Source organism: Microcebus murinus, chromosome 1 (genome assembly GCF_040939455.1).
Source record: "Microcebus murinus isolate Inina chromosome 1, M.murinus_Inina_mat1.0, whole genome shotgun sequence".
NCBI classification, from domain to species: domain Eukaryota; kingdom Metazoa; phylum Chordata; class Mammalia; order Primates; family Cheirogaleidae; genus Microcebus; species Microcebus murinus.
In genome coordinates, this window is record NC_134104.1 from 154640231 (window position 1) to 154661637 (window position 21407).

A 21407-nucleotide genomic window follows, 5' to 3' on the forward strand; every position below is an offset into this window, starting at 1 on the left:
CAACCCCATGTCCAAGCCATGGTCTCCTGTGACTTCCCCTACAACTCCCACCCATAGCCCTCATGGCTCTGTACCTATTACCGATGCTGCTTCAAGGCTGTGACTGCTGTGTCCTGCCGGGAGTTGGCCACCCACCCAGCGCAAACAGGTCCCAAGGCAGGATCGTTGCAACGGATGTGGAAATAATAGGAAATAAAGAGATAATATATTATAGACAGAGAAATGATTGAGACAGAGACAAAGAGCAATTCAATAGATGGGGGAGTCAGAGGTTCTCAGCTTCCCACAGGCTGAGACCCCGAGTGAAGTCCTGCATCAGTATTTATTGGTACAGCAAATAGTTGTCTTTTGTTAGAGAATTACGTATACAGTTCATTTCTTGAGGTTTCCAGGGGAACCTTACCTAATTCTGTCTACAAGAATAGACAGTTACACAATTTTTCTAAGATAAGCATGTTAAGCTCAAAGTTAGAAACAGATCTAGCTGAGCATACAAATTAAAGATAAAATGTATAAAATGAGAACACTGAGTCTGTGTACTACTCTAATCTACTTCTTCTAAACACAGAGACATGTAGTCAGGAGTGAAGCAGGAATAGCCTTAAAGTCTAGGATATTTCTAGCTGCACAGTATCTGCTGGGCAGGCATTTTGATCACCTTCTCCACCAAGGATCCAAACTGAGCTTCTGCCTTGCAAAAAAGCTCAAGGCAAGGACCGGCAGCAAGAGAAGAAACGTTGCATTGCAAACATCCTCTGACAATGCCCCCCTTGTTGGAAGCAGCTTCTATTTTGTGAACTAACATGTCCACAGATTCCTTCAAGGCAAAGACCTGCAAGACCCCTGAAACTTCTCATGTCTCTTAGCCTATTTCCCAACAATGTCCAAGCTAGAGGAGGAGTTGTGGGAGACAACTAGAGCCCACTGAGCAGTGAGTACAGTCCCAGAGCAGGGGGAACCCTACAGGGCACAGGAACACAGGCCAGTCCAAGTCCTGAGGACCTCCACTGCACTGGACAGATGCCCAGAACTGGGGTCATATCAGCTGCCAGTGCCATCTGGGCTAGGCGCCTTGCCACATAGGGCAAAGGTGCATTCCTGCAAACAATATGGAGGCTCTAGTGAGGAAAACATGTCCAGAACTGGGTGTATTGCCCTACACCCAGCCCACCCCAGGAAAAAGTCCTCATCTAGGCAAAGCCCCCCACAGTGATCCATATCTCCACCTATCACTCTGACTCTTATCCTGAACCCTAGAAGCTGCAGGTGTAGCATCAGGAGCCTGTCGACCAATTCCTTCAGTTTTAGCCCCCACATAGCTATCCCTGTGGGCTGGCCTGGCTCCCACAGCAGCTGTTCCATCCACCACTGGGTTTTGGGCTTGCCTCAGAATGCTCTCTGGTCTTCCATGTATGGCTATGGCCTGGACTCCAAGCATGATCTCTTGGGAAAGTAGGGCAGCTGAAGAGCCCTGGGGTTCAGTATCTGCAGGGGATGGGACAGTTAAATAGATGAGTACCTCAGGGTTCCACTTCCTGGCACAGGACCAATCAGCCTCCTGGGTGTCTCAGATACACAAGGGCACATGGTTCCTTCCTCCTGCCACAGCCTAGCCCCTGCCGTCACCTGTGGCCCACTCATCTCCTGGACTCATCTTAAGCTCCTGAGGCCCTCTTGGGCCAGGCCAAGCCCTTGACACAGTTAAGCTCCTGGGATGATACTTCCAGGTGTTCATGCTGCCCCCTGACCCATGGTTCTCTTTCTGCTACAACCTGTTCTGTGGACTGCAGTGTCTAGGCCAATGAAGTCATTTCCATCCTGTGGGGAGATGTAGCATGGAGCATTAGCCTGGCCAGAGATGTACTCTGCTCCATGATTCCTCACTCAAGGAAACCTACCTGACTCCCAGACCCAGAACTCACCTCAGCCAGACCAACTTGTGACCCTTTGAATCCCTGACCCTGGGAAGCTGGCCAGAGACCCCCCCTCCCTCCTGATCCCAGACCTCTTGCCTGTACCAGCTGTCCACTCTGTAAGTTGCTGCAGCATTTACACAGGGAGTGAGGGAGACTCCAAGGAGTGCCTGTGCCTGCTACAATACCCTCTCTAAGACCTGCAGTCATCCACCATAGCCCCCAACACACCAGCCAGGCATCTCCAGGTGTAGGGCAGTCACCTGTTGGGCCACAGCTTCCAGCTGCAGCCAGAAGGAAGCCAGGTGTCAGTCCCAGGAGGTGCAGCAGGTGGGACGGGACATGCATTGTAGGCTCTGGAACCATGAGCACATGACTGGCACCTCAGCCCTGAGATTCCCTCTCTGCAGAGGCAGGCACCCATGTGTGGGTCACACCTGCGTGAGATGGAGCCTGTGGGTCTCACAAGCACAAGCTGCAGGGAAGATATAGAGTCAGGGCAGAGAGCAGATGGCACTAACCCTAGCTTCACCTTTGAGAAGTCTGAAGGACAAGAATGGCCCTGTGTGAGTGTGAGGGTGCACGCCAGCCCTCACCTAAGCCACTGCTCAAACCTGCCATGGGTATTGACATCCACCCTGGCCAGAAAGGCCATACTGCACAGCAGCCTTTGGACAGGAAAACAACACAGGGCTCCAGAGGCCCTACAGCCCAGTTAGGGGTCAACAAGGATCAAGAGCTGGCAGGCAGGGTGAAGAAAGAGCCACCCGGTGTGTCCTATCTGTGGGCACCCCCTGCCTGGCCTTGCTAACTGTTTCTCTACAGTTGTTTTAACAAATATTTCTTTAAGTTTTGGGGGGAAACAGCAGTAAATATACTGTGCTCTCCCTCAGGAAGACCCCATCCACTCTCTTGCTACTCCACATCAAATGGCCCCTGGAGGGCAGCCTCACCCCTAGTGGTGAACTATGTAAGTGCCCCTCTCACCTCTGCATTCTGCTCAAAGTCCCCCAAATACACGTCCTGACACTGGGAGCATGTGCAGCCCCCAAACCCTGCCTGGCAGGCCTGAGGGAAGAAAGCATAAGCCAGTCAGCAGAGCCAAAGAGGGAAAAACTCATGTCCCTCTTCCCTTTCAGGGGAGGGAAAGGGACACGAGTGCTTGGAGGCAGCGAACTCACATTTGTGTCTTCTCTTTCCAGCCCTGCTCCTGCCCCAGGCAGCATCCACACTTACATTTGGCTAAGGACCTCTCTCTTCTTGCTTTCTCTGGCCTGGCCCTCTTGGCCAATCCCCATCTTCCCACATTGCTAGACCTTGCCTCCCATGGCCCCACTTGGTTCTCATCTCCTGACCTGTTGCCCTGTGCTCCTCCACGTCCTGAGCTGCACACTCACTGTCTCCATGCCCTCACCCCTATGCCTCCCTCATTCCCTGAGTCTCCCACCCTCTCCTCACCCAGGATGCGAGAACACACTGCATGTTTCATCACTGACGACTCCCCTCCTAAAAATGCTTGTTTCCTGTAGCCATCCCTCTCTGCCTATACCAGATCTCAATCCTAACCCTCTGCCTGTGGCTCCTCAGCCTCCTTCCAGCCCTATCCCACATTCACCCCCACCACGCTCACTCTGCTTGATATGACATGATATGGACACTCATTCCAGCCATAGGTCATACTCTGTTATAGGTAGGCACACATTAGTTCACACCTGGCTACTACCACATGCTACGTGCAACATGGGCTCACTCACTGGGTGACACATTGGTTGCAAAGTGTATTGGGCATGGCAGCCTCAGGGCTCACAGCCCCAGGGTTCCCCCAGTTTCCAGAAAAAGGAGGCAGAGTGGTTGCAGTTCTGTCCCAGTGTGTGGGGGTGGCATGGGCACTGCCTGCTGACCCGGTTGAAGAAACAAGCTTCAGCCCCAGATGTGCACTCCATTGTAACAATGCCCTGAGGGTCACAGCTGCAGCCTGGGGATAGGAAAGACTTGGCAGGGTCTTCACAGGGGTGGGGTCTTCAAAGATCCCACCCAGACACCCTGGAATATTCCCAGCCACCAAACTTCACACATATGCTGGCAACCCCCTGGGCGCAGGGTACTGCCAGGGCCATGGCTGTAGTGCAGATAGTGCTGACATTGCCCACAGTAGGGATCACAGGTGGGTGGGATCATGGGGATCGATATTGTTGCATTGGCAGGGCCAGCATTGACTTCTTCTGGGGTCCCCTCCTGGCTAAGAGTGCCCAAATTAGCCAGAGGAGCAGTAGTCACAGCGGAGGCCTGGAGAGGATTGGGGTGTATGTAGGTTGTCTCAGGTGTCTTTCTGTACCCTTGGGGCCTATGGGTCCCAGATACCCAGCTAGAAAGTCTGAGGTCTGCCCGGGAGGGATGCAATAGTTATATTAGAGCCTACTTTCCTGGCTTACAAGGTCCATGCATATTATTCTCCTCATTTGGCTGTTCCTTCTCAGAACAGAAACTCCTTGAGAATAGATGCCTAGCTCAGCATACAAGTAGCATTGACAAAGATTTGTCATGTGGACTTGATGGGATTGTGAACAAATGACCAGAGCTGTGGCTTTGCCACTGCCAACCATGCCTCACCTGCATAGCCAGGTGCATAAAGGGACAGGACATGCCCACCCATGCTGTCCATATGCCAGGAACTCCCATGATGAAGGCCAGAGCCAGGGTGCCCAGAACAGAGGCAGGGCCAGCACTGCAGGCCTGAGTCCAGGGTTGGGTCTCCATAGTGGCCATCCAAGCACCTGGGGTCAGTAGCACATGAAATGAGGACTGGCCCCCTCATAATTCCTGGCCAACCCATCCAACGACAGTAATTACCTCTCATAGTGCTGGCCTGTAATGGCCCCACGGCAGGCCTGGCAGACACCTGTAAGTGGGTGGCACAGCTCAGCATGCCCATTGCAGGCACAGGGCTGGCATTGTGGGAAGCCCCACTAGAAAGGCAGCGATTACAGCAGTGACCAGCATGTCCTGCCCAGCACATGCACTGCCCACTCACAGGGTTACAGATGGCACTAGTGGCACCCTCAACATGGCAGCAGTACTCTGTGGAGAGACAGGGCAACCAAGCCATGCAGGCAAAGGAGATGGCTGTCCCCTGACCCCATGCCCACTGGCACTGAAGGTTCAGAAGGTTCACTACTACAGCCAGTAGGCCTGAAACCATATATCCAGGCACATAGTAGTCCCAGGTATGACCAACAACATGGGGACAGCAGAGGCACTGCCCACCCAGCAGGGTGCATTCAGTGCTCAGCGAAGCCTTTGGGTGGCACTCACATGCTTGCAGGAGGAAGAGCAAGATTAGATAGACAAACTTCATGGTGCTCCTATAACCCCTACCCTACAGACCCCAAGCCCAGGGCACACACTCATAGAAGCCACCCCTGTGGAGCAGGATTGAGGTGCTGCAGACCAGATGGGCAACAAGCCTCAGGCTTGGTGCTGGAGAGGCCTTTCTTTGCTGCCTCCATGCTGCCTGCCTGGTGGAGCTTCTGTTAATGCTGTGTGGCCCTGGGGTCCACAGGACCTTAGCCCAGGCAACTCCTTCACCTGTGGCAAAGCCACAACCTAGCAGGCGGGTGGAGGGGCACAGGCATGGGGCAATGAACCTCACTCACTAACACCTGCCACTCTTCCTTGCATCAGCCCTTACAGCACCCCCATCTGTTTCCTAATCTCTTTTGAATCTGTTTCTCCTCCTTCTCCAATGGCCTGTTTAGTCCAACAATGCCACCTCCCACTTGGAATCATTTCAGCAGCCTCCATTTGGGCCTCCCCCAAACAATTCATTCTCTCCACATCTCTTCCCTGATCAAATCTTTTCTATGGCTCCCCATTTCCTCTGAGATAACGGTTAAGCCCCTCTCCTGGCCCACAAGGTCCTGTGAGGTCTGCCCCCTGCCTATTCTCACCTTCTACCTTTTGCATGTGTTCTTTCCCCTCCTGGACTCCCCTACCTACATTCTGTGCCTATATAAGTCTTAATCCCCATTCCACCACATCAATCCTGTCCTGCTTTAATTTATGTCTCTGCCAGATGTGGAGTGGAGCCCCTAGGACCTCATCAAATCCAGAAGGATAAAGCTCCCCTTAGGCCTCCACATCCCCTTAGTCTGCCACAGCCTCAATATCATGGAGTAGTAGTGTGTTCCCAGTTCAAAGCAGAAAGATCTAGATAAAACCACAGCCCCATAGGAAATGTGGAGAGGGATAGAGGTGGGGAGAGAATGTCATGATCATGTGGTACCAGGGATGCCCCATTTCTATTGTGCAGTTATTTGACCTAACACTTTATCATAAATGGAAAAAGACCAACTTCTTAAATCCTGCTCTATTTTTAAACTAAGTCCCTGTTTTGATTGTTCTATAACATAATGACATTCTATTTTGGGGACTTTCCACTTGGTTTGGGTGTTGCTTCAAATGTGCTGGCAGCATAATGAGATCTTGATATGGGTGTCACAGGCTGCCTGTGAACAGCTGCTTTGAGGGCAGAAGATGGGCATAGCAGGTGCTGCTGGGCAGGGATTGGGCACGGACACTAATGCGTGCTAGACTTCAGGTTCCTGGGGCGAGGGGTCAGCAGTGACAGAGCTGTCCCTGCCCACCACTACCACCACCCATCCACATCCACATTCCAGTCACCCATGCCACTGACCTAGATCTCATAGCACAGGACAATGTCAAACCCCAGGGCATTGGCCGGGCGCGGTGGCTCACGCCTGTAATCCTAGCACTTTGGGAGGCCGAGGCGGGCGGATTGCTCAAGGTCAGGAGTTCAAAACCAGCCTGAGCGAGACCCCGTCTCTACAAAAAATAGAAATAAATTAATTGACCAACTAAAATATATATATACAAAAAAATCAGCCGGGCATGGTGGCGCATGCCTGTAGTCCCAGCTACTCGGGAGGCTGAGGCAGTAGGATCGCTGAGCCCCGGAGATTGAGGTTGCTGTGAGCCAGGCTGACGCCACGGCACTCACTCTAGCCTGGGCAACAAAGTGAGACTCTGTCTCAAAAAAAAAACAAAAAAAAAAACACCCCAGGGCACAAGGCACCGTGAAGACCAGCAGAGAGAGGCCAGTCCCACTGACCACACACGCAAAGTCCAAGCCAGTCCAAAGTGCAGGGCCAGACACCTGATGCAGGGTATGGGGCTCTTTTGGGGCCTGGATGTGAGACACAGACTCCAGATCCAGACTACTCCAGGACCTAGGACCCTCAGGACTTAGGTTCCCATTCCCCCCAAGAACCCAAGTATCTATATCCCCAGAGCCCCACTCCTTCCTAAGATCCTAGGGACCTGTGACCCATTTTATTCCTCAGACTCCTCACCTTGGGCAGCTGGTGGCTGTGATAGTCTCACCAGGCAGGGTAGAGGGCACATTAAGGGTTGTGCTGTCTCCAAATTCCGGGCAGGTGCAAGCCAGGGGCAGTCCCTTGGGTTTGTATACAGTGAAAAGGAGCAAGCCGGGGGGCTCCCTGCTAGGAAGTGTGTTGTCAGTGTCCTCCAACATTCTGGCCTAGTCATCTCCCAAACTGTCCTGGGAATAATATGGCCTCTGTCTAAGATACCAAAACACTGACTATGCTGACATCACACTTGGATTTCCTAATCTTTCCAGCCCTGCTCAGCCTCTTTCTCCAAATAGTTCTCTTTGGACACTCACTCCCTCCTCTGGGCCCAAACATCTAAGCTTTAATTTCTTCCTATATCTGACCCTCCCAGATATTCACAGGCAGCTGGAAGTCAGCTTCCAGCTTGGCTGGAGACCCTGGCCAAGCTCAGCCTTAGCTGTGGCCTGGTCAAGGGCAGCCCAGAAATACCCAGATTGGACCTCATGGCAGCCATGGCCACAGCGGTGGAGGTGGCATAGGCAGAGACTCTCCCCTGCAAAACACCTAAGGGAGCACAGAAGCGAGGAGGGGGCAGGGTGAACTCCTGATTCTTGCCGCTTGACTCTGACTCCCAGGCCCTGCCCTGTACCTGTTGATGTAGACACCCCCAAAGTCACAGTCACAGAACTTACAGCCTGGGGGTGGGGGTCCCTGCTCAGACCTCAGAACTCAGGCTGCAGGAGAGAGTAGTTGGGTGGGGGAAAGGGAGGAAGATCTAGACAGGGAGAAGAGGGTCAGGGGACCGGGAGGTCATATACTGGCACTGTCCGTACTAGGAGAGGGGGCGAGTGTAGGGCTTTAATGCTCTTCTGCCTACAGCTGAGAGGGACAATACTCTAGTTCAGGGGTCCCCAACCTATGGTGAGTTGTATAACTATTTCATGACATATTACAATGTAATAATAATACAAATGAAGTGCACAATATATGCAATGCTTGAATCATCTTGAAACCACCCCCTCCCCAAGTCTGTGGAAAAATTGTCTTCCATGAAAATAGTCCCTGGTGCCACAAAAGTTGGGGACTGCTGCTTTAGTGCACTCTTGCATGGCTTCACAGAGGAAGGTAAGAGGGAGATGAGGACACAGCCAGGGTTAAATAAAAGTTAAACAAAGAGTTTGTTAACATTCAAAGCAAGAAGGGGATGGAGTTATTCCTTGGACTGAGTCTTCCTCCAAATATGTTTGCTGTGCAACATCTTTATATCCAGTGTATAACACTGTTGTAACATGTTTAATCATTTTCCTTTCTTTTGTTCCTAAAGCTCCCATCTCAGGGCATATGCAGGTTCATCTAGCCAAGGTGATGCTGACCCTGGTAACCAGGTCAGTGAGTGGCACCCACCCATGAACAAAGTTCAGTATATAGTCATGATAACTACAGCCTTACACTCATTAGCTCCAAGAAACTCAGTGTCCAAGGTGAAGATCAAATCAGAAGGTGGGTCAAGGCTTACCAAACAATGGCTACAATCCTATCCAGAGACAAAGCATTTGCAGTGACAGGTACCACTGGAGGTATCACAAGCATGAGTGTCAGGGACCCAACACCAGGGGGTTACACCTGAAGACTAAGGCATAGGGCTGTCCGATTGCTAATGGGACTACTGTGGGGTGGGTAGGTGTTACAAGGCAGTGATTGGGGGCAGAGCAAGGAAGATATGGGAGTGGGAGCCCACCCTAAGGATTATTACTGTCGCTGGCAGCCCTTAGGTTGGGTGGGGCTCAGGCCACAGTGACCAGGCTGGCAGGAGTCACAGTGCTGGCCCCAGATGTGGAGTTGGCAGCAACAATGTCCAGAGAAGCAGCTATGCGTCTCATCTGTGTATCACACAAATCGCCTTCCAGAGCACCCACAGAGTAACAGTCACAGGCTGAATCAGAGGTCAGAGGTTAAGGATGGAATAAGGTCAGAGGTTACCATGGAGCTGAAGGATCATGGTCAGAGTTGAGATTAGGAGTTGGAGGATCTAGGAATGGGGATGCTCCTGGGGGTCACAGTGGAAGAAGGACTTGCGATGCTCACAGTGGAACCCAGCTGTATTGTGCTGACATGCATCACACACACCTCCACTCACATTGCCAGATGACAGATACACAGCCATGTCAAAGTGGCAACTGTAGGCATGCCCATGGCACTCACATTCTGGGGCAGAACCAGAAAGGTAGATCTGGGGTGGGCTGACCCATGCCAGGTATGGTCAGGCAGAGTAGGGCGTGGCATCCACCCCAGCAGGTGCCCAGGCTCTCCTTCATGCCATGGGTGGTCCTGATGCAGGCCCTGGCAGCACTCATAATGTGCACCAGCTGTACAGTGGCAGCAGACACAAAGCCCACATACCTAGCAGGGAGGAGTAAGAGAGGTCTCCCCCAGTGCCCCAGCCTGCCCACCCCACTAGCCACAGGATGTCTTTCCCATAGTCCTCACCATGCCTTCCACATTGGCTGGGGCCCCAGGTGCAGGCCTCTACTCAAGAGGCGTGGTCATGGCACAGGCAACTTCTGACCATAAGCTCATAGAGGGTATAGTAGCAGAAAGGGTGTTCCTTGAGGTACCCCAGGAGACTGTCACGCAGCGTGTGCAGTTTGGAGAAGTACATACTTAGGTTAGTCATGTGCAGAAGCTTTGGAGACACAGATGGTCAGACCTCAGGTGCTTCGGTCCTCACTCCTCTATGGCTGGGGTGGAGGGGAAGGAATGGGGGGGAGTATCTCCTCTCTCTATATCCTTGCAGCTACCTTCTCCAGCACGCATGCTGTGGGATTCCCCCACCTCTGCTTCCCCACCACCTTAGAATGACCACAGTCCTCCAACATGCTGATAATTCTCTCTCTCTGGTGAGGATCTCCTTTCTCCAGTGTTGATGTCACTCTTGAACTGAGATCTTCACATTTCACTACTCTCTGGACACTCCACCCTGGCATCAACAGGTATCTGACACTCAATTCTCCAATGCATAAAGGATTCTACTTCCCAGCCCATTGTCCAAACTAGAAATCTGCTTATCATCCAGCCAAACCACCTAAAGTATTATAGTCACCCACACATAAGATTATAATGAAGAGGAAAAATTCCTATCACCTAGTGATGTGGTAGTTGTCATCTTATGTGGTAGCCCCACATTGTAGGGCAACACATTATTCGTGTTTCTTGTGATGCTATGTAAACCAACCTACTGTGCTGCCTGTCATATAAGAGTACAGCACATACAATTATAGACAGTACATAACACTTGATGATAGTGTTACTGGTTTAAGTATTTACTATGCTATACTTTTTTTTTTGAGACAGAGTGTCACTCTGTTGCCTGGGATAGAGTATCATGTCATCAGCCTAGCTCACAGCAACCTCAAACTCCTGGGCTCAAGCAATCCTCCTGCCTCAGCCTCCCAAGTAGCTGGGACTACAGGCATGCACCACCATGCCCGGCTAATTTTTTCTATATGTTTTTAGTTGGCCAATTAATTTCTTTCTATTTATAGTAGAGACGGGGTCTTGCTCTTGCTCAGGCTGGTTTCGAACTAGTGACCTTGAGTGATCTGCCCACCTCAGCCTCCTAGAGTGCTAGGATTACAGGCATGAGCCACTGCACCCAGCCTATACTATACTTTTTATTGTTAGAGTGTACTCCTGTTCTTCTTCTACTTATTTTTTCTAATTTTGTTTTAGGTTTTTTAGAGACAGGGTCTTGCTCTATTGCCCAAGAGGGAGTGCAGTGGTATGATCCTAGCTAACTGCAGTCTGGAACTTCTGGGCTTAACTCCTGGGCTCAAGAGATCCTCCTGCCTCAGCCTCCCCAGTAGTTGGGACTACAGATGCTCACCGCCACACCTGGCTAATTTTTCTATTTTTAGTAGAGATGGGGGGTCACACTCTTGTTCCGGTTGGTCTTGAACTCCTGACTTCAATCAATCCTCCTGCCTCAGCCTCCCAGAGTGCTAGGATTACAGATGTGAGCCACCACACCCAACCTAAAGAGTTTTTTTGTAGAGATGGGAGTCTCCCTATGTTGTTCCACCTGGTCTTGAACTTCTGGCCTCAAGCAATCCTCCCACCTCAGCCTCCTTAGCAGCTGGGACTACAAGTGAGATTCACCATGCCCATCTTTCTTTCTACTTATTAAAAAAACAAGTTAACTGTGAAATAGCCTCAGATACCTCTGTCAGGAGGTATTCCAGACAGCTCCATGCACATTATTGCCCCTGAAGACCTTCCAGTGGGACAAGATGTGGAAGTGGAAGACAGTGATATTGATAATCCTGACCCTGTGTAGGCCTAGGCTAATGTGTGTTTGTTTTCATTTTTAACACAATAGTTCAAAAGGTAAAAAAAAATTAATATAAAAAATCTTATAGAATAAGGGTATAAGGAAAATATTTTTGTACAGTTGTACAATGTGCTTATGTTTTAAACCATGTTGTTACAAGAGTCAAAGTTTAAAAAGTTTTAAAGTAAAAAAGTTTCAGCAAGCTAAGGTTATTATTGAAGAAAAAATTTCAAAATAAATTTAGTGTAGCCTAAGTGTACAGTTCTTATAAAGTCTACGGTAATGTATAGTAATGTCCTAGGCCTACACATTCACTCACCACTCACTCACTGACTTACCCAGAGCAACTTTCAGTCCTGCAAGCTCCGTTCATGGTAAATGCTCTATACAGGTCTACCAATTTTTATCTTTTATACCTTACTTTTGTGGTATCTTTTCTGTGTTTAGATATACAAATACCACTGTGTCACAATTGCTTACAGTATTCAGTACAGTCACGTGCTGTACAGGTTTGTAGCTGTACAGGTTAGTAGCAAAAAGATCTACCATTTAGTCTAGGTGTGTAGTATGCTATACCATCTAGGTTTGTGTAAGTACACTCTCACTAATGACATATTCTCATAAAGTATCCCTAAACGATGCACAACTGTAGTTTGATTATTTACCAACTGTCTTTCTTACTTTGATTTCAGCTTCAAGAAAACAGATACCTATTCTGTCTGCTTCCTATCAAAAACTGTCCAGAAGATGCCTGACAGAGGGTGGGGCTCAATTGTCACTTGTTAAATGAACAGATAGATGAAAGGATGGCTCCTCTCTCTGCTCCATTATCTTAGGTCAGGTACCAACCTGAGGCTACCTCCTACATCTTTCTTCTGTAGGTCTCTCCTCTTTTCTGATTAGAGGCAAAAGCTACAGGCAAAAGCAACAGGCCAGGCGCGGTGTTTCACGCTGTAATCCTAACACTCTGGGAGGCCGAGACGGGAGGATCGCTCAAGGTCAGGAGTTTGAAACCAGCCTGAGCAAGAGTGAGACTCCATCTCTATTAAAAATAGAAAAATTAATTGGCCAACTAAAAATATATAGAAAAAATTAGCTGGGTATGGTGGCGTATGCCTATAGTCCCAGCTACCCGGGAGGCTGAGGCAGGAGGACCGCCTGAGCCCAGGAGTTTCAGGTTGCTGTGAGCTAGGCTGAAGCCACGGCACTCTAGCCAGGGCAACAGAGTGAGACTCTGTCTCATAAAAAAAGAAAAAAGAAAAAAAGCAACAGCAGCTTACAGACCTATTGTGAGGGCTCAGGATGAGCAGCTGGTAAAAACCACAGTCAAGGTGGGGAAGACTCTACCCAACGGAGGTAGAAAAAGCTACCTCTACCCAGCGGAGGTAGAAAAAGCTACTTTGGGATTTGTCTTGCTCTGGTACCCTCTTGGCTTGGCTCTGGGCTCCCCTCCTGGGTTGTTTACATGGCTCTCTTGTCCTTTAATAAAACTTCTTTAAAAGGAAGGGGGTCACATCCAGAGATGCCTTGGTGCCACCTAGAGGCAGTTGCAGGGATGAAGGGCACCAACTAAGGCTAGGGTCATGAATGGAGGAGAGGAAAAGGGGAAAATGACAGGTGGACCATGATAGCAGCAGTGATGGGGGCCCCAAAAGGGGAGACATATGAGGGACAGTGATAGGAGCAGAGATGGGAGACAGTGATAGGGACAGGAATGAGGGATCATGATGGGGCCTCACAAAGGGGTTCAGTGATGGGGCACTAGTCACACGCATAGGGTAACATTGATTAAGACAGGGATGTGAGGTCACAAGGACCACAATAAAGGCCATGATGGGAGGTCAGGCATGGTGGCTCACAACTGTAATCCTGGCACTCTGGGAGGCTGAGGTGGCTTGCTTGAGGTCAGGAATTCAAAAGCAGCCTGAGCAAGAGTGAAACCTCATCTCTACCAAAAATAGAAAAAAATAGCTGGGCATGGTGTGCACCTGTAGTCCCAACTACCTGGGAGATTCTGTTGTGACACACAGAGGGTACAGGATTGGGTCTGGGGATGATTACCCTTAATCTCAGGGTTGTTTCAGGGCTCCCCTGGAATGGCTGGGTCCAGAACTTTGAAAATTACTTGAAAGGAAGCAGCAGGCTGGCTTGAGCCTCTGATTTCACCCCCGGGCCTAATCCCCTCTTTCCCTGGGCCTGACCTCACACTCATAGAAAGGCTCAATGTCTGAGTAATGCTGGTCACAGATAAGGTCACTAACCCTGTGTCCAGGGACAGGAGGGATCCTGGGAAAAACGTATGAGCAGTTGTGGGCAAAGTATCTGTACGTGACAGGAACAGCCATGGTCCATTGAGTGTTCAAGGAGCGAACTGCTGGGCAGGATATCTGGGGACAAGAGGTGCCCTTGGGCCACTAGGACATCAGGTAGGGAGGTAAGGGTCAGCACTTACGGAGCAAGGCTTCAGGCTGGGGCACTGGGTACTGTCAATGTCATGATAAGGTGGCTAAAGTAGACAGTACCCTCTAGGTCCAGCTGGATGGTGATGTGTAAACACCTGCACCTTTAGCCATGAGGGCTAATCACAGCGACCAGCCCGACCCCACACCCCAGAATCACACACATAGGCACACTGGCACCCTCATCACGCTTTGCCTGCCACCATAGCCACTCCAGGAGGTAACATTCTCAATGTCATGGCCTCCCTGGTCCCAAGTCACAGAAGCAGCAATTCTGAGTCCTGGGGGAGGGCCCAGAGGTAGACCTGGAGGTTCACGGTCAGACCTCTCCTCCAAAATGTCACACCACAAGCTTCTCTCCAGTGTCCCCATAGAGCTAGACCTGCCCAGGATATCCCAAATACGCTAGTCTCCAAAGCCCTCACCCTCCTCCTCACCTGCAGATGACTGACAATGCAGTAGGGTTCAGGGCCATGGCCAACCACCAGGTTGCTGGTGGGCGGGTAGCAACTACCATTTGAGCAGCCAGGTGGGGGAAGCATATCTGGTACTTCCTAGATTGCTCTAGGAGCCTAGGCTGGGAGGGGCAGGGTCTAACTAGTGATTCTACAGATACCTCCCACCTCACCCCACCCCACAAAGAGGGCCAATATTTCCTCCTTCTCTGACTAGCTCTCTGGGAAAGAGCTAACTTTTCACCCATTGGTGGCAGCAGCAGCAAAACTGGAAGGAGAGGGCCCAACCCATATGGGAGTCCTAGGCACTGGGAGCTGGAATTAGGCCTGAGAGGATGCTTAGTGGGCCCCAAGCTGAGTGGCATTTGAGGAGCTGAGTGTAGCCCTCAGGTCATTCCCCATACTCACACTGTAGATGAAAGCAGAACTGTCAAAGGCAAGAAGCATGCAGAGATGTGAGGCCACAGGAAAGCTAGGAGCAAGGGGTCCCCAGTGTGGGGGAATCAATGGCAGACACACCCAGAGGAAGGATGTTAATAGCAGCCACCAGATATAGGAGGAAGGGGCACCAAGAAGCACACACAACTTCACCCTAGGTCCACCAACCAGGGCAGCCGTGTGCTAGTGGGGTGCAAGACCTGATTCTCATTCAAATGATGCTCCCACCCTCAGCCCTGAAAGGCTGTTGTCTCTAGGAGCTGAGGAATGTGTCTGTTCCCTGCCCACCCCAGCCGCTACCATTCAGCATGGGCAGCCAGCAATGCACTGTAGGTTGGTGGGACAGTTAGTTCCATTCACGGCATCAGGGCCCAGCCCCCTCTCCAAAGCAGAAAAGGCCGACAATGTCTGGAACATACAGGCCCACATTGGGGAGCACGATGAAGCTGGACTTGGGAGTAAAAACACTTGAAATCCATACAGAAAGCACTGGCGACGAGGCAGTTGTGGAAATCCTTCTGGCTTTGCTATCACAGGTACGCCACCCAACCAAAAAGAAAATTTTTTGTCAGCCAGAACAGGTTCTGAGGTCCTGACTCAACACCCAGCCCCTTGCCACCAAGTTGAAGCTAGTCACTCCCTCCCAGGAGAGCAGAGTGGGGGAGGTGCCTCAACCCCTTCAGGCCTGGCCCCACACCAGACAAGCCCAGGCAAAGCCCCAAGGTTTCAGCCAGGCTGTCTGCTTGATCCCTGGGGAGTAGTACCACAAAGGCTCCCTTCCCTGCTGGCTGCAAGGTTCCCTGAGAAACTGGACTGTCTGGATAACAAATCAGGGCAGCCTCAGAGGGAGGTATCTTACCTCACAGTGGCTCTACTCCTGCCCTCAGGGGAAGCCTCTCACACAGACACAGAAGCCAGCACCCGAGTTTCCCCTATCTCTCCAAAGGGGCGTGGGACCTGACCCTCCCTCAACTCCCTCTGGCAGGCCTGCTCCTGGGGCCACTTTCCCTATATGCTCCAACTGGCCTGCCAGCAGCCACACACAAAAAAAGACCATGGAGGGTGGGCAGGAAGACTGGAAGGTGGAAAGGTATAAAACGTGATAGATGATACAGTGGACATACAACTTGAATAACAAGTCACAGTGCATCGCGCCATGAGAACACCCTGCCCACCCGCCCACCCCAACCCACACCACATCCTCCAGTTTCTGAAAAGAGGCTGGTGGCTGCCAGGGCCCTGGAGAGGTACCCAGAGTCCTCGAGGTTGTGGAGTCCTCGGGCATAGCACACTGTGCCACTGGCCACAAAGACAGCTAGGCTGTTTCCCCAAACATTGCTGTGTGAAGGAATCAAGGTGCTGAATATGGCAGCAACGGCTGCAGCTGTATTACAGGAGACAGGTTCATACGGAGGATCCGTTGAGCCCGCTGCCGCACCTCGTCATCTGAGGAGCGCTTATCTACCTTTATGGCACGAAACTTTAGCAGCTTTGCTGTTCCAGGCCCTAGCCACGCCTTAGGAGATCCGGGCCCAAGCCGTGTTCTCTTCTTGGGAGGAAGATCTTTTGCCTCCTCAGCCCTTTTCCTCTTCTGTCCAACAGTCTCAGGGCGGGTTTTCTGGTCCTTCCTTACAGTTCTAGCCTGAGCAGACCCCTTTGGCCTGCCCCTGCACCTGGACTGGGTCCAAGCTGCCTTGGTTTTGGTTTTGACCTTGGCCTTGGTCCGCACTGCTTTGGCCTTAGCCCTGGCCCGTGCTGCCTTGGCCTTGGCCTTGGCTTTGGCCTGTGTAGTCTTGGCCTTAACTTGTGCTGCCTTGGCCTTAGCTTGTGCTGCCTTGGCCTTAGCTCTTGAGGCCTTGGCCTGTGTTCGAGCCATCTTGGCCTGGGCAGAGGCAGCTTTGGCCAGTGTTCGAACTGCCTTGGCCTGGGCTCTTTTAGTGCCCAGGGCAGATCTCCCTTTCATTTGCAGGCCACTGAGAGACCCAGTGGCTTTGTGGGTCTTGCTCTGGAGCCCAGTGCCTTGTCGGGGTCCAGCCCCAGGACCTTTACGAGTCAGACACTTAGGGCCCTTGCTTGTGGTTTTTCTGGGAGCCTTAGAACGGGGTTTCCCCAGACCCTTTTCTGAACCTTTCCGCAGTTTCAGAGGAGAGTCTGCAAGCGAGAGCTGCAGTGACTGTGCTTTGTGCTTGGCACCCAAGCAGGGCATGGGAGTCTTGAGCGGAACCAGGGCTTCAAGAACAACAGAGAGCCGCATGGCAGGGTAGACACCTGGATAGAGGTGGGTGGGGAAGCCCACCGCTGCACCCCGGGCACGGTTGGCACTTGATTGCTTCAAGGAGCTCAATAGCAGGTTGGTAGTAGCATGCTTGGCAAGGGCTGGTGTGGACGCTTTGGCCAGTCTGCCAGACAGTGGCATAGGGAGCAGTGTAGCCCGACCTGCGGGCAGCCGCATGGCAGTTCGGGGAGCACTGGCTGGAGGTGATGTGGCAGCTGGGTTGGGAGCACGAGCTTGCAGCTTTGTCTGGCTTGGGGGGTTGGCTGTGCATGAACTATAGCCATACACATCACCACTGCGCAGGATGGTAGGTTGGAAGCCATCATCTCGTAGGCCCTGCAGGAAGGCCACAAGCTGGGCCTCTGTGGCACTGAGATCCTGGCTCATGGGGTTAAAGACAAGCAGCGCCTCTTCCAGGGCCTTCTTCCCTGCCGTGGAGATACGCGACCAGGAGTGCACAGCTTTTTCCTCCACATGCTGCACCACCACGCTCATGGCATTGGGCACTGCAGATCTGCCTGGGTATCCGCAAACCAGTGCTTGGCACCTCCAAGGCAAGAGGAAAACAGTCAATAAGAATGGCACTGAGATAGGGGGCCAGAACAGGCAGACAAGTCAATCAGGGCCCCCACTCTCCATGATACCAAGGGGCCTGGCCAGAGCAAGCCACTCCCTGGTATAAACCTTGGTCTCCTGATTCTCTACCATGTTGGGGTAGGAGGAGGGTAGTATGGGTCAGGCAGCTTCTTCAGGATACACGCTCAGAAGCACTTTAGAGCCATTCAACCTACTGCTGGGTTCCTGGAAAGATTTAAGTCTGGCCCATTTTTAGTTCAACTCTATAGTTTCTGAGGCTAGAAACCTAGTATTAGTTTCAGCCCTGGGAACACAGGCAAATAGCCTCGTCCTCAAGTAGGCCAGTGTGGAAGGCAAAACAAAACTACCTTTAAGGTTCTTGGGAGTGTACAGTGGCACCCAGTTCAGCTTGCCAATGGGTCAGGGAAAGATTTCTGGGAGAGACAATACTTAGCTAGAATATGAGTGATGAATGGGAAAGGACCAAATGGAAACGAGGAACAGCCAATGCAATGGCTCCAAAGAAAGAAAGAATAAGGCATTCTTGGTGTGGGGTCTGGGGTCAGCTGAGCTTGCCAATGGATTCCTGGGAGAGGCAACACTTAGCTGGGATATGACTGAGGAATAGGAAAGAACCAGATGGAAATGAGGAACAACCAATGCAATGGCTCTGAAGTGAAAAAGAATAAGGCACACTTGCTATGGGGTTTGGGGTCAGGGTAGGGGGTCTAGCTGGAAAAACAGGTCAGGGCAGAGTAAAACAGAGCCTGAGTAAAAAAGAGCATCGAGTGTCAGTCAAAGGGCCCAGACTTACACTGAATATCCATGCCCATCTCTGTTTCTTCAGCTGTTTGTGCTCAAGTACAGAGGTGAGGTGGAGTAGAGGAATCTGTCCACCATAAGTTCTGCTTTCAGAGTCCTCAGACATGCTACTTAGCAGCCCAATTCCTAGCTCCAGACACATGGAGACCAATCCCAGGGAAAGAGCCAAACTTTTCTTCAACAGAAACTAAAAAGCTGATAAGTAGTAGCTGCTCATGACATATCTTTAGGTAACCAGATGGCCAAGAGCCCAAGGTCTGAGGAAAGTGGGGGCCAAAAGCCCCAGATAGGATGATGAGTCAAGTGGACATTAGAGGTCTGAGCCTTCCTACCTAGGGCTTGGAGGAATGCAGATCTTGGTACAGCCCAAGTAAAGCTATCTGAAACACCCAACTTGTCCCAGGCTTTTTTGAAGAAGCTGTGGCTATCAATCATGACTATCATCTAATACTCAATCCAACATGTGACAGCGCCCAGAGGCAGGAGGTAACTCTCCAACTGCAAAGATCAGCTGGGATAAGGCAGGTCCCTGGGGCCATCAGGTTCGTCTGTGCAGCTTCTTCTCACTGCCCTAATGGAGCAGATGAAGTCTTCTGAATTCCCTGGAGAAAGTACCCAGGGGCTCTTTGTTTGGAAACATTCTAGAATCCTCAGGTGTCTCAGGCACTTCCCCTCCCCAGAGGCCATTCTCCAAGCACAATCCTCGCACATGACTTTAGTTATTTTATTAATTTTTTTTCTGGAGGGTGTAGTTCCCAGGGCAGTAAACTGTAGAATAAATAGGGAGGAACCTATTTCCCACCCCCAAACGCCCTCCAGCACAGATGTTGGGGGTGACCTGGGGGCTCTTCCGCCGGGTTATGCCAGGCCCTCGGGAAAGGTCTTCTGGGCTTTCAAGACGCTTCGGAAACAGGCTGCTGCCGGGCCCCCAACTTCCCTTCACACGTGCCCCCGCGGCTGGCAGGAGAAGTTTGACGGAAGATGGGGGGCGGGAGAGACGCCATCCAGGCGGACCGGGGGCGGGGGCAGATCAGGGGCCTCGGGCCGGGAGTCCGCGTCCCTAGGGCCCGAACCGCGGAGGGGAGGCGGGGGTCATGGCGGCAGCGAAATATGCGGGTCGAGCAGTGCTAGCCAGACTTAGACCGCGCAGCCCCAGGGTGGAGTCACTGGGCGCGGGGTGGGGGTGGGGTTGGGGTCTCGGCCGGGCCGGCGGAGGACGCGGGTCCGCGAAGAGTCGGCTGCGGGCCCGTCCGCCCTGCAGCCTCGCGGGCCGCCCCTCCGCGGCGCGGCTAGGCCCGCGGCTCCAACCTACCGGCGCCGCCGCGGGGACCCAAGACGCGCCTCTGCGCCGCCTCCGCCGTTCCAACATGGCCGCCCGCTGCGCGCCGGAAGTATGTCGCGCTTCCGCTTCCGGGACCTAGCCCGCCCTAGTGACCCTTGACCTTCGAGACCCCATTTCCCCCCGAAGTCTAGGAGCGGGGAAGGTTAGGTACCAGGGAGGGCTGCCTGGAGGTGGTGGCTGCGGGGACCGCTCCAAACCCATCTGGTCTTGTGTGGGAGTCTAAGGAACACAGGAACCCTTGGACGCGTCCCCACGCAGGATACACTGGAGACCAGCTAAGACTGGATTATGGGTCGTCTGACACCCTCTCTGAGGAGTACTGGTAGTACAGTACTATCTGCACTACTACTTGACAGGGTCTCCTGCCAAGGTGCAAGCTATTGTCCACCCTTAGCCACTGAGAAGGTCCACTTCTGTCCCAGACACCTAACCAAAGGGTGAACGAGGAGTGCCCCCTGACAGGGACTGTCTCAGGGAAGCTCCTTTGTTTTGTATTAAGGGTGCTTCCTCTGAGGACAGCAATCCCTCCCCTCTTCCTACGAATGGGGCCTACTGTATATGGAATGAAAGGCTGGTGTGCACATATTATCCCAAGTGCTATACACAAGCCCAAAGCTATGCATGTCTATACTGTGAGTCCCAGGTTACCACTGTGGGCCTGAATATACTTGCCCATGTACACAGGTATAGTGGAGAGATAGCCCCTCAATAGTAGGAAGTCCTGCCTTCAGTTTTAACACTGTCCAGAATCCCTGTCTTTTTGCCTAGGAGTCTGGGACCTCAGTCTTTCTACTTGTGCCCTGGGACCAGCAAAGGGGTGCTGGTTACAGGGCTCACTGTCTAAGCAGTACCAGCTCAGAGGACACAGGTCAAAATTAAACATAGTGGTCTATGACTTCAGATGAGGAGTCAGAATGGTTTCCACAGCTCTGACCAAAGTCCCCTCTAGTCACGGGTTCCCAAGTCCAGGTTGGGAGTCATCATGGGATCCCTGGTTTCATAGGTGAGGTAGTGGAGGCATTTGTAGTTGGGTCAGAGCCTGATCCAGGAGGCAGAAATACTGCCACAACTCTTGGACCCTGACCCTTGCAATGGTGCCACATTTGGTAATTGGGGTCGTTTGGAAGTCTATTGGCAGTCACAAGAGGGTGGCTAGATGCTTCATTTAGGAACTGAGTGTTAACCCTTCTCCTTCCCCCATATGACCCCAGGATCCTCTGGCTGTTCTGTATTTCCCCTGCCTATACAGAAAGGTCCAGACACCCCTAAAGACAAGTGCCCACTCCACTCAGCAGTGCCCTACACATCACTTGATGCCCCTTAGCTTCCTAGGGCCTCAGCACTAATGGTGAGGTCCTTGGTGTTTTCAAACATAGCCAAGGTATCCAAGAGGTACTGCAAAATCTCCCACTCCTTTGGGGTCAGTGT

The 21407-nt window shown here is 51.8% G+C and overlaps 1 protein-coding gene across 1 annotated transcript; it reads right to left on the minus strand.

Moving 5' to 3' along the window:
• Nucleotides 1-243: 243 nt before the first annotated feature.
• Nucleotides 244-20037, minus strand: CCDC71 (coiled-coil domain containing 71). The gene is made up of 2 exons (XM_012771246.2): nucleotides 19950-20037; nucleotides 244-17786 (listed from the first exon to the last, which is right to left on the minus strand). The coding sequence occupies exon 2, from the start codon at nucleotides 17732-17734 to the stop codon at nucleotides 16316-16318; it is 1419 nt and encodes a 472-aa protein (XP_012626700.2). The 5' UTR covers nucleotides 17735-17786; nucleotides 19950-20037; the 3' UTR covers nucleotides 244-16315.
• Nucleotides 20038-21407: the final 1370 nt, after the last annotated feature.

What these genes read in the sequence shown, in the direction of transcription:
- CCDC71 (XM_012771246.2), bottom strand. Translation starts at nt 17,734, where the DNA reads ATGAGCGTGGTGGTGCAGCATGTGGAGGAAAAAGCTGTGCACTCCTGG.